At 40.7% G+C, this 13,428-nt stretch overlaps 1 protein-coding gene across 3 annotated transcripts; it reads right to left on the bottom strand.

Annotated features, from left to right (window-relative positions):
• Positions 1–372: 372 nt before the first annotated feature.
• Positions 373–12,909, bottom strand: parp12a (poly (ADP-ribose) polymerase family, member 12a). 3 transcript variants are annotated; one of them, XM_080437991.1, is made up of 15 exons: positions 12,840–12,909; positions 12,571–12,647; positions 11,104–11,264; positions 10,098–10,239; positions 9,042–9,177; positions 8,188–8,461; positions 7,779–7,928; positions 7,349–7,538; positions 6,554–6,725; positions 4,132–4,252; positions 3,896–3,992; positions 3,625–3,712; positions 3,384–3,514; positions 2,109–2,260; positions 373–1,700 (listed from the first exon to the last, which is right to left on the bottom strand). In XM_080437991.1, exons 2-15 carry the CDS (start codon positions 12,588–12,590, stop codon positions 1,441–1,443), a joined length of 2,094 nt encoding a protein of 697 aa, XP_080294117.1. In that variant the 5' UTR covers positions 12,591–12,647; positions 12,840–12,909; the 3' UTR covers positions 373–1,440. The 3 variants fall into 3 exon arrangements, with proteins under 3 accessions (XP_080294117.1, XP_080294118.1, XP_080294119.1); XM_080437992.1 differs by having other exon boundaries at positions 12,571–12,672; positions 12,840–12,867; XM_080437993.1 differs by lacking the exon at positions 12,840–12,909 and having other exon boundaries at positions 12,571–12,745.
• Positions 12,910–13,428: the final 519 nt, after the last annotated feature.

Genomic DNA, 13,428 nt, shown 5'->3' with positions numbered 1-13,428 from the left:
TAGCAAACTGTGGACATTTAGACTGAATGTTTCCTTTATCCTCATCTTGCGCTAATGCACGCAACTGTTTTGCCAGGTTTTATTTTTGTTGTTCCTTATAAGCTGCATCCGTTGTTGTCCGTCAACAACACAGTAGTCTGTGCCTTGACTTCAGTGCGCTGACTCTCTCCCCACCCGCCCCCTCGCCCCCTTGCGCTTCAACAATATGGGATAAGATAAGGCAGTTCGCTTAATATGACGTCATAAACAAGATACCCCAACCACAAAAAATATAAAAAAGACAGTGCGTGAGCGCCATCTACTGGATTGATTGATAAATGTTTTCATTGAAAATTACGCCTAGAACAAACACACAGCAGACTTTAATGGTGGTTGGCACGATTCTGTTTATTTAATAACGACCTTAGAACAGTAACAACCTTAATAATAGTATGGCAAATGATGTTGTAAAATCAATGCAAAAACATACAGTAGGCCTATGCACGTGTACATACTGTACTGAATGTAGACATGAAGTAAAGCCAACTCAACACACAAGGGTGCTTCTTTCATAATAATACAACAAAAGTGACAGATCATGTATTATAGGTACATTATAGCATTCTACTGTAGATCAGTACTGGTTCTCATACATTTTCATGTCAAGAGCCCCCAAATGGATACGTACAGTATATAAACCTTGGTCCCCTATTTGAAAAGATTTGATGCTTAGGGACCCCCATAGGAGAAGATCTTAGTTGTTCGATTAGATTAAGAACGGAATTCTACAGCTACTGTACGAGAGAGAAACCTATGATCTGAATAGTAATTCTTATGCAGTACATTCTCTCATTGGATTACCTTCTTCTGCCTAGCGACATCTGAGACAACCCGGTGGTGTCCAACCTTTCAACCTGGTGTCCCTATTTTGTGCATGTCTTAGGCAACAAGTAAAAGAAAAAAGAAACCTATGATCTGAATAGTAATTCTTATGCAGTACATTCTCTCATTGGATTACCTTCTTCTGCCTAGCGACATCTGAGACAACCCGGTGGTGTCCAACCTTTCAACCTGGTGTCCCTATTTTGTGCATGTCTTAGGCAACAAGTAAAAGAAAAAAGAAAAAAGCTGATCTACAAGCTGACAATTTAACTCACAACGTGTTGTGAACTTGAAGCTATTTCTTTCACTATTTTCGAAAAAATAGTTTAAGTGGTTAAACTGCTCATTTTGCTGGGAGCCCCCTGGAACCCCCTTAGTGACCCCTGGGGGTCCCCAGACCCCACTTTGTCTAGAACCAGGGTCCTGGACAATCCAGTGCTTATCATAGTTTATTTAAGCAAAACATTCAACAACGTCCCAATAAACGTTTTGAAGTTAGCAATTCAACTACCAGGTCAAGAACAGATTTGCTCCGATTATCCGGACAGTTGAAATGGAACAGCACAAATTAGAATTAATTCACACATACTCAATGATGTACTCGGGATAAATCTGCAGTTTGTCAAAGATAACAAAGATGCCGGGGTTGCTCTCAGAGTCAACACAGCTATCATAGAGGCCTGGGCCGCCGTCTTTGGCAGGCGGGCGCACGTAGCAGCTGCTTGCCTTGGTGGAGTCCCCCACGAGGACCAGAACCACAAACATGAACTTCCTTTGGCTGCCCGGCTTAGCCTTGGCGTATCGATCGGAGTAGGACGCGTCTCTGGCGAAGTAGCTACCTAAACAGTGAGAAGAACATAACACAAGCACTTTGAAACACATGAACCCTACAGTGTCCCTAATGTGGGGGGCGCGAACATTCCACAAAAATACATTGTGTTGCGACGTGCTGTGAGCTTGGAGGTTGGCTATTTTCGGTTAAGATATTTTGTGTAGAGTGAAAAAACATATAGGTATATAGGGTTTAAGTGGTTAACAATTAGACAAGTTGTGCATGCTTGTAGATTGCCTCTGACCTTGCAGATCTGCCTTTGTTGCTCTTTTTATTTTTTACCCCCAAAATAGGCATGCCAGGGGTAAAGTGGCTAAAACTCAAGCACATATATGTCCATTGCGTCTTCCTTGTCAATAATAGATGTTGTCAACAGCAAGCATGATAAAGGCTACAGAGGCAGACGTGTGTATACCTTTGCCGTAAGCTGTGCCGTGGACTCCACACATCCTCCAGTCAAAGTTCTGTTCACAGATGGCGTCGATCAGAGACTCGTCCGTACCATGGAACAAATACTGCTCATTCACAAGCTTCCCCTTGGCTCTCTTCTGCATCTGCTCCTTCTGCCTATAGTATGGGAGTAAATAAAGTAAACGTGTTATGTACCATACTGTAAAACCAAATATATATATTTTTTTTTTACCAAACACCGCTATCGATATTGTGACAATATACTGTGTATGTATTTGTATTATTATTATGTTTTTTTCTTAACCAACGGAAATAGCAGATCTACCCACAACTCGTCACAGTTCTACGTGTCGAGGGCTTGTAGATCTGCCATTTCTGCTGTTTTTGAAAATCATTGAAAGTATAAAATAGGGCTTAAAGGAGTAGTTCACCGCAAAATGACTTATTTTCTATCATTTACACACCCCACGAAGCCTTGAATTGATGGAGATTTTTTTGTTTTTGTCGCATTCGAAGCCAATCATTTGATGACCGGCGGAGTCTTCGGTAGGAGACTTCTCCTACTGAGTCCCCTATTGACCGATGGCCCGGTCATCAAATTATTGGCTTAGGAATGCGACAAAAAAAAAAAAATCAAAAGAATTCAAGGCTTCATGGGGTGTGCAATTGATAGAAAATAAGAAATGTTTTGAGTGAACTACTCCTTTAAGTGAAAAATAAACAAGTAAAAAACAACACTTACGCCAGATCAAGAAATTACAACATCCAAAATCCCAGCCGAAATATAGTTTCTTATCACAATATCGACATAATATCGATATATTGCCCAGTACTGTATAGCCACAGTACACCACGGCTCGCAGGCTTATCACAGAACCTAGTCATCCCAACCACGGACTGTTTCCGATGATGCCACTTGGCAAGTAGCTTCGTAGTCACAAGGGCACGGGCAGTAGGCTGTGAAATACCCTAAATCCTCTAATAGTGACCTGGGCTTTTATTTGTTTCAACTGTAGCGGGTACCAGGTTTTTATTGAAAGAGGCATATATAAGAGAGAGGCCTATATTTCTATTTTTCGAAAAAAGGCTTGTATTATATTATTATTGTATTGTATTGTACAAAAAGAGGCTTGTATTAGAAGAGAAGCTTTTAATCGCTTGTTTCAACAACGCCCGGTCATTAATAGAGACCCAGGTTTTGATTGAGTAGAGGTCACTATTAGAGGATTTACGGTAGCTTAGAAAACCGCTTCATGTGTGAAAGGAGCATTTGATTTACCATTGGAAAACTCTCCAGAGGGAGGGATTCTGGATCCTCTTGATGCTGTGGATTGTCCTGGAGGTCATGGTGCGCTTAAACAATTGCTCAATCATCTTATGCTCCTTCATGGAGTTTGTGACAGCAATCAACTGAAAGAAACAGTACAGTGCAGATGAATAGGTGGTTAGCATACGTGTGGAGAAATGTATTAGCCAGGAAAAATAAAACAAAACGCACTGTGAATATGAATGCACATTACCGTGAAGGAAATCTCCGGCAGGGCCGTCTTGTCCCAGTGCTGCGGGACAGCCACGGATGAGGACGAGCTGGCGCTTTCTGATGACACGCTGCCATGGAGACACAGAAGCACAGATCAAGGTTATGTTGCATTTTTCATTCGTTTTTCATTTTTATTTCGTTTTCAATTTTTTTGTTTTCAATTTCAGTTTATTTTTTGTTAGTTCCCATTTTCAAAGTGGGTTTGCTAGTTTAGTTTAGTATTTATTTTGTGAAAAGGCTTAGTTAAATACCTCTTCAGCTTGGCCTCCACCTCATGAGACGAAACAAAGCGAGGTCTCCTTCTGACCTCTCTCTTGGTCTTGTAGTCGACATTCTGCTGTTGCATGTCTGAAAGAAAGCCAACACAATTAGCTGCATCGTGACGGTACTGTAATGTTTCTACACACAGTCAAGTCTTCAATATAAATTTACCTATGAACCAAATGGACCTGTAACTGTACTGTGTACAGTCAGTGGGTTCTTTTACCTTTGCAGTAGAGAATATACTTGTGTTTCCCGGCTCCAAAATTAACTTCAATGTCTGCATCGGCCAGGTAAACATTTTCCAGAGTTTGAGACGTGACAGAGGCGGACTTAGCACCTCCACCCTACAGTGAATGCACAAAACCATGTTTATATTATCATTAGTTTAGGGGTGCAACAGTTAATCGGACTAACCGATTTAAATCGATTACAAAATGTATCAATATTAATAGAATAATAGATTTAAAAAAATCAATGATCACAATTGTGAGCTTGTGGATCGGCTGTTTTTGCTATTTTAACGTGACACCATTATACAAGTATAAAAGTATAAAGTATAAAATAGGGTAAAAGTGGTTACTCAGACGAATCGATTTATTGTCTCCGCCAGGCCGAAAGGCCCCAAATCTTTCACATGGGCCTGTTATAGCGCCACCAGGAGGCCGCTTTTTCCAAAACACATTTTTTGACAGTACTCCTACAGATTTTGTCCAAACATCACGCAAATCGGTACACAGTATCTCTATAGTCATTAAACGAAACCGGTATTTCAGATTTTTCATATTCCATCCTGATTGGCTAAAAATGGCTTCCAAAGTTTGCAGGAGTGCTCCGTTTTGAACAAAATGCCTCAAATCATGATCACAGCATGCAATTTCCCTGAAATTCTTCACGCACATTCCCACTATGCAGAGGAAGAAATGCCACTTCAAATCGTTCAAATCAGCCTCATCAGCGCTATAACAGGTCGATTCGTGTTTTTACCTATAACTCCACTGATCTGTATAAAACTTTGTATGCGCACTCCCTAGAGGCCAAGGAAAAACCTTTGCCCTGCATTTTTCACATCTGCCTTTTATAGCGCCACCAAGAGGCCGACTTATGTAAAACACATTTTTTTATAGTGCTCCTTCCCATTTTATCCAAATTTCATGCAAATCGGTACACATGATCTCTATAGTCATGTGATCAAGACGGATCTGTTTGATTTTTCATATTTCATCCTGATTGGCTAAGATTAACATCTAAAGTTTGCAGTAGTGCCTTGTTTGGAACAAAATGCCGCAAATCATGAACGCAGTTGAGGAACAAATACCACCCTTTTAACATTGGCTTGTTGTAGCGCCACCAGCAGGTCAAATTTAGCAAAACAAATTTTTAGAACAAAATGCCTCAAATCATGAATGCAGTGTCCGATTGCTGTGCACGGCCAAGGAAGAAATGGCACCCTTTTCACATTGGCCTATTATAGTGCCACCAGGAGACCAAAATAACCTACCTGACCTGGCGGAGACCTGTGCTCCGAGGAGCACTTTTTCTAGTTCAATTATAAAAACTCTTATTAGAATTAGTGTGTTGATTCATTGAAATTAAAAATCCCCAAGAAATTCACGCTTCTTCGATTGTTCGATTAATTGAAAAAGTAATCAATAGAATAATCACTCTGTAATAACCCTGTAATAACCCTACTGTAAATTAGTTGATGAGCAATGAAGGAGGTTGTAAATTTAGCCACAGGAGGGCGCTGAATTCACCAAAACAAGCTTGGGCTGAAACACAATGCCAGAAAGCCTAACATTAAAGGCCATGGACCTTCTTCTTTTCCTGCATGAGTATTTGTGGTGCCGTGCATCGCCTGCTTGAAAAAGAGCAGTGGGGCACTTAGTCATAATAATGTGCACTGGCAGAATTTGATGGATTTCATTCAATAAATATCATGTTGTCGCTAGGGGCAGAAAAACCTTGTATCTATGTATTTCATCCTTTTATATATTTTTCATAAATCAATGCCCTATTTTATACTTCTCTTATGACAGTGTTGCACAAAAATAGCTGATCTTACAAGCTTGCGGTTTTACTGTGAGCTTGTACCTCGCTATTTTGTTTTCCGCTGGTATTTCCCTCTACAACAAATTTCTTCGCCATAAATAGGCGAAAGGGCCTTTCTGTGTGGAGTTTGCATGTTCTCCCCGTATCCCCTAGGGTAGGTACCCTTAAAAAAAACATGCAGTAATCCTGTTCTCTATACTGCCTCCCCCTGGACAGCTGGGCACCTGATGGAGGGGAAAGGAACTGATTGGAATAACGTGTTCCTTCCACGCGCTACGTCCTACCGGGGAAACTCCCCCGTCAGGTGATAAGAAGCGGCCTGCTCACTCCTCATGCATTGAAGGAAGCATGAGCTCATTTCGGGGCTCTCCTCATGCTGGCAGAGGGAGAGTAGCGCCCAGGCTTACAGTTTAGGCAATTGGCACTGGGTGAAAAAATGGGTTACAAAAATCGTGGAAAAAAAAAAAAAAAAAAAATAGGCGATCTGCAAGCTCACAACACGTCGCCATCAGCTATTTTCCCAGAATGTTTGAAGAATGAATAGGGACAGTGGGGTTCATATCATGCGATTAAAACAAGTCAGATGAAGTCCGTACCCCGTATTCCATCCATATCCCAGTCTCATCCTTATAGTACCACAGCCACTGTGTTGTCAGGATGTAGTGGGGGGGCTTGGAGACAGAGGAGGCGGTGGACAGACGACGGACAGGAGCCCCCCCGCACGTCATGGTCACAAAGCTCACCCACCGGTTATCGCTGGACGCAGGGCTGAACAGAAGCAGAGGAAAACTTTCTATACATGTATACAGTATATATATTATTGAATTGAAAGGGGGTGTAAGTGATATTTGTTGTTAAAATAAGTGTTAAAATAGTTCAAGATTTTGAAAGTAATCATTGTTATAGAGTGTTTGTTCAGTAACAGGGGTCTCCTCGTCTCTCCAGCTCTATAGTAAACATAAAAGAAATGTTCAGGTTGGCATGGCCCGCGTTTCCACCAAAATAACTTTGGTTCTAGAACCGGCTCCGTTCTAGATTCCTGGAACCGTGGTGCTTTCACGGAACCATTGTAATCAAGGATACGTCATGAACGGAGGGCGTTGATGTTTATAGTCTACAGACAAATAGATTTTATTTTAGGAACAGGATACAGGATAAACAAGTTAAACCAGAAGTGAGCAGACACATTTGGAACTGGAACACTATAAAATTGAAGCTGATAAATTATCTTTGGGGGTTCTTTCACCTGACTGGATAAAATTGGTATCCCTAACTGAAAATGTATTTTCTGTTTACTAAAGAGCTGGAGAGATGGGCAACCCCTGTTATGAATTCTACAGCAATAATTACTATCAGAATATAACTTTTTAACAACAACAACAAAATGACACCTGGGGTTGATAGACAGCAGTCTCATGAGCAGTGTGGGTTGAGGCGGTTCATCAGGGCAACTCGTGTCTTTCGCCGGGTCACAGTAGGCCTCCTCGATGTCCTCCATGTTGGCCAAGTCCTTCCAGCTTCCATCACTGTCTAGGACCTGCCACTTGTATGGTAGATGGTAATGCACACGGGCACACTTCTCTGGGAAAATGAACATAGTATACACATAAGAAGAAATATGAATCCAGCAAAATCATAATTGCATAAATCACAATTGCATGCAAACTCATGCAAAACATGATAAAGCTACCTAAAACACTCAATAAACAATAAACACAGGGCAAGGATATCAGTCAAATAAAGTGCATAGTGCAAAGTACAGAGAGTTATTGCACAGTCACTTTTCACTGTGTACTAATGGCCGGAGAGCAGACACATTACCTTTGAAGCTGCAGTTTCTGCGAATGAAGTACAAGCAGATCTCGTTTCGTTCCGTCTCACTGATTGGGCTGGTAGTACCAGGGGAATCAGTGGCACTGGTGGAGCGCTGACGAGTACGTGCCACCACCACCGGGGGAGGTGCAGGACACGCTGCAGCACACACAGACACAACTGTTCATAATTATGCATTCACTTTACAGCAGCGCTTCTCAAACTGTGTTGCTAGAATTTCTAGCAACATATTTTTGGCTATATGCTTATGAGCGGGTGGTACAGATACAAGGACCACGGGTTAATTTGGTTCCATCTGTACCCTCGCGGAGTTAAATTTAGATTGCAGGCTTTTAGATCGTCTATTTTCATATAAATCAGCCATTATTTCGTATAAATCAGACATTGCTCTCAGTACCGGCAATAGCAGCAGGTTTTCTCCGCTCCTGCTGCCCCAAGATGATGAACTTATTCCTGTATATCTTCTCCAGGTTTTGGATGTTCTCCTGGCTGAGTCCTCGACCGCTCAGGATCTTCAGGATGTGATCGCCAACATCGTGGGCCCTCTTACACGCTCGCCCAAACTTACAGTCGCCACGGGCATTGTGCAGGCAGAGGTGCAGGTTGGAGCACGAGGGTCCAAACCTACAGGAGCCGTGCACACCGTTGCCCTTGTTGTAATGAGGACATATCTGGAGACAAGCAGATGGGACGATGATCAATTACAATTACAATTTTGGCATTTATGAAAAGCTCTACGCAAGATCAGAGTAAATGATATGAACCCTAGTTAACATACAGTACATCAGAGAGAATGATACCTGGGCACTTCAGGAGACTACCCAAATAGAATACTGGAGCACTCGACTGGTCTGCACGTATTTATTATTTTGCAGGGGTGACTATTCACCCGTGCAAAATAATAAATATGTGCGGTTTACACCAAATGACCTCGGTACATAGAAATACTGTACATACTGAATGATACCTGTAAGTACATTTGAATAAATTGCTGCTATTTGTCGTGAAGGTTTTATACCAAGTGAATGCAAAACATTGAAACACTGCTGTCAACTTTCAAAAGTTTATACCAAACTAACCTTTCCGATATGGATGTATAACTATTTCTGACTTTACTGTACTGAAGCCAAAACCAAATAATCGTACTATCGTGTACGCTACTCATATAGAAGATGCAACAATAAAAATATTTTATCTTGAAACCGTCAAACTGAAATGCCATTCAAACAGGTGTCTCTCTCACTGACCAACCTCAGGCAGCAGGTATGGATCGTTCTGTAGTAACAGCTGGAACAGCTGTGTGTTTGTCAGGTGTTGAAGATCAAGTTTCTTCAAGAGGGCTCCACTGTCAGGAGAGTCCAGGCTGTGGGTGTTTTTGCATTTGTTCCTGAAAATAATTATTGAAGAACAACGTTTTATTAATGGGCATAACTCTTAGTTATCATGCAAAATCAGAGTATATGGCACTGTTGTGTAAATTAAATGTTTCCTCGGTGAGAGAATGAATCGCAACTAAATATCTTTTAGTAGATATTTGACACAACAGATGACAATAATATAATGAAAAGATGACATGAAAATGAAAGAGCGTAATAGATTGAAAGGAAAGGAGGAAAACGGACAGCGTTCCGGGTGTCTCGGAAGGCAATGGGAGTCTGACAAAGGACCCAGTGTTGTTCCAGGAGGATGAAAGGTTAACCCCAAGGACACAGATGTGATCAGACGACCCTGATGCAGTATTTTGGCTAAGCAGTTCTGCTTTCCCAGTAAACACTAATGCAGATGGCTCCTTTACATTCCCAGCTAGGACACTCCACACTGACATAATCATAACAACGTGTACTTATAATTGCAATAATTCAGAATCCAGTCATACAGTATGAAGTGATACTCAAATGAGAGGAATAATGAATGAATAATAGTAGTTAATAATAGTAAATCAATAATTAAACAGGAATATAAATTGAATTTCCGTTACAGTCACATAAACAGACTGCAAAGAAAAGCAATGTATTGCTTCTGCTTCAAATGAACAAGGACAACAGGTAAACGGCAAACCTACAGTAGCATCTGTCTAAAAAAAAAACATACTATCTGGGTAGTAGAGCGGCCCCTTGGGAATCGGAAGGTTCCCGGTTCCATCCCCGGCTCCCCCTGGGTTTAGTGTCAAAGTGTCCTTGAGCAAGACACTGAACCCCTAACTGATCCCAATGAGCAGGTTGGTGACTTACATGGTTTCTAATATCTAAATAATTAGGCGTCCTGAAATAGGTTAGAATAATTATGTTATGAAGAATATGAACTCACCCGTATCTGCAATGTCCGCACACTAAGTACCTGCACAGGTGCAGGTGTTCGCAGTCTGAGGAGGAGCACTCCGCGGGGGGTCTCTGGCAGACCCTCAGGGATGTCCTGGCCACTATCACACTGTCCGGGCTCATGACATAACCTGAAAGACAGGATAGGTGGGCATTAGGGACATCTGGGCACCTCCATGTAAAATTGGCTATTTTGTCCAACATGTTAAAAAAATAAAATATTTGAAAAATGGAAAAAAATTGATTTTTTTTTAAAGTAATGTAAAGTATACATGATGTGAACATGCACGGTACACTATAATAATAATAATAATAATAATAATAATAAGTAATATAAAGTATACATGATGTGAACATGCACGGTACATCCTTATCAGACTTAATTTTATCCTTAAACTTCTTGTTTATGCCCCAACATTTGGGGGGAAAAAGTAGCCAATTTAACACAGAGGTGCCCACCTATACTGTTACCCAGTGGTGTAAAGTAACTAAGTACATTTACTCAAGTACTGTACTTAAGTACAATTTTGAGGTATTTTGACTTGACTAGAGTATTTCCAATGTTCAATACTTTTACTTAAAGTACATCTACACTACACTACATCTCAGAGGCAAATATTGTACTTTTTACTCCACTATTATTTGAACACTTTAGGTACTAGTTACTTTGTAGATTTAGATTATTACAAAACAAACATTCACCACTTCAGACCTATAATTTCGGCCATTTGGAAATAGCCGATCTACAAGCTCACAATACGTCACGATTTGACGCATTGTGTGCTTGCTTGTAGATCTGCTACTTTCAAAAGATTTTAATACAATTTATACATTTGAAAACTTGTGAAATGGGATATTCTATTGAGTACTTTTACTTTTGGCACTTTAAGTACATTTTACTTTTACTTGTAACAGAGTATTTCTACACTGCAGTATTGATACTTTTACTTAAGTAAAACTTTTGAGTACATTTTCCATCACTGGCTGTTACAAACCTGAAGACTTCTCCTGACCCTCCTGGATGGAGAACTTGTCCTGGTCACACAGCACTCTCAGCAGCACAGACTCAGCCACTGTGAACTCCTGACTGATCAGATGGTCCAGATGTTTGAAGTCCAAGCATCCCTGGTTCTCACACAGGGCCTTCACAATGAACCTGGACCAGTGGTGGAAAGTACATTTACTCAAGTACTGTACTTAAGTAAAATGTTTAGGTTTTTTTTTTTTTTTTTTTACTTTACTGGAGTATTTCCAATTTTCAGTACTTTTACTTCTACATGTCAGAGGCAAATGTTATACTATCACACTGTCCGTGCTCATATGTACACTGTCCCCTCTTTTTTTTAACAGTAGGCTACTCATCTTGTTCTATTTTTTTTAACAGTAGGCTACGCAACTTGTTCTATTTTTTTAACAGTAGGCTACTATATATTTTTTGTATCATTTTATATATCAGGAAAAATCTGGTCAATAGAAAAATTCCATTGACCAGATCTGTAGAGGGCACTGTGGAGCAACCAAAAAATGTTTTCCTTCCGGTGAAATATTTTATTTCCTGGCCAAAAAGTGTATTTTACAGAGAAGGTGGGTGAGGGTGCTGAGAGGCTTCCCACCTCCGAGAACAGACTTTCAACAACACAAAACAGCCTTTGCTTGTGTAGCGAAATGGTTTTGTTTATTTTCACTACTGTTGGAGCCCTCGCAGGGCAGTGGAATTCCTTGTACAAGCGTAGCTGTAGAATACAACTCTCGTAGACGTATTTATGATTCTGACGTTTTCGAGTTGTAGGGTTCAACCCCCATGGACACAGGGACTTTCAGCACTATACCCCGTAGACACTCCAAACATGTACAAATTGAAAATAAAGGTGCTTACCCCCACGCCACAAATGCTAACTCTCGCTACGGGGTAGTAGTTTAATGTAATAATCCATATCTTTCAATAAAGAAGTGTTTTAATGCCGTCTGTGGCCGAACGCCATTTTTTCACCTTCGTTTACTTCATGTTTACATTGAGTGTAATTCCGGGTTTCACCAGATGGGCGCGTCACTACCGCCCATTGGGAACTTCCAACAGAATCGGCCACAGACGGCATTAAAACACTTCTTTATTGAAATATATCGATTATTAAATTAAACTACTACCCCGTAGCGAGAGTTAACATTTGGAGTGTGGGGTTAAGCACCTTTATTTTCAATTTTTACATATTTGGAGTGTCCAAATCTCGTAGATTGAAAACGTCAGAATCATAAATACGTCTACGAGAGTTTTATTCTACATAACAGCTAGTACAAGCGCAGAGCCCAGCGCCTGGCAGGGCGTCTAACGCTCTGGACCAGGGCTACCCACCACAGCCAGCCCACCTGTCCTGTTACCATTTCTACATTGCAGTAGTGTATACTTGATACTTTTACTTTAAAATGTATGTTTGAAAAAATAGTATACTTTTTCCACCACTGACCTGGACACCGCAGATGTCATGATGATGATACTGATCAGAAGCTCTGATCAATCAACTCTCCTGATCAGAACCATAGACTGTCAAATAGAGATGAAAACCAGACTGTCAAATAAAGATCAGAACCATACCATAGACTGTCAAATAGATCAAAACCATAGACTGTCAGTGTCAAATAGATCAAAACCATAGACTGTCAAATAGATCAAAACCAAATACTGTCAAATAAAGATCAGAACCATAGACGGACAAATATATAGATCAAAACACACCCGGGTTCGGATCGTATCGTGTCACCACCAGCATAGACTAAAGTGAAGTCACGAGCCTTCTTCGCGCACGCAGAACCCGCAGAAAGCTTGGTTTCCTTCTATTTACTGCTCAGTGCTCATATCCGCTCTAGAGTCCGCCTCCAATTGCCCGGTGATTTCCACTCACACACGTGACTGCTTCCGTATCCGCTCTAGACCGGATCTGCGCAGACTTGGCAGCTCCGTCACGACGACATGTAACATTTTCACAGAAACGAAACTGATGCTAAACTGAAGCATAACAAACAAACAGGGTGAAGGGAACAATAAATTGTATAAAAGAAAATTGGCAATAAGCAACTATGCTTAAAAAAAAAATAAGTTGGCTAAAATGTAATTTATTACCCGTCGACACATGAAAAGTTTAAAGTCTAGCTGCAATCTCTGTGTTCCATTTCTGGGGCTGCGCACTTTATTCTGTAACGTTCAGTGGTGGAAAGTATAAGTACATTTACTCAAGTACTGTACTTAAGTAACATTTTCAGGTACTTTTAATTTACTGGAGTATTTCAAATGTTGTAATACTTCGATTCCATTACATCTCAGAGGC

The sequence above is a fragment of the Gymnoscopelus braueri genome (genome assembly GCF_963280865.1).
Source record: "Gymnoscopelus braueri genome assembly, chromosome: 9".
Classification (NCBI taxonomy): domain Eukaryota; kingdom Metazoa; phylum Chordata; class Actinopteri; order Myctophiformes; family Myctophidae; genus Gymnoscopelus; species Gymnoscopelus braueri.
The sequence above is the reverse complement of the archived record's forward strand: the minus strand, read 5'-3'. Positions and strand labels throughout refer to the sequence as shown.

Bases quoted from the DNA above. Each gene is read 5' to 3' on its own strand.
- parp12a (XM_080437991.1), bottom strand. From the start codon at position 12,590: ATGACATCTGCGGTGTCCAG. The intron at 8,462-9,041 runs GTTGGTCAGTGA...GCTTGTCTCCAG, and splicing joins ATCCATACCTGCTGCCTGAG to ATATGTCCTCATTACAACAA. The intron at 4,253-6,553 runs GTACGGACTTCA...CATTCACTGTAG, and splicing joins GGATATGGATGGAATACGGG to GGTGGAGGTGCTAAGTCCGC.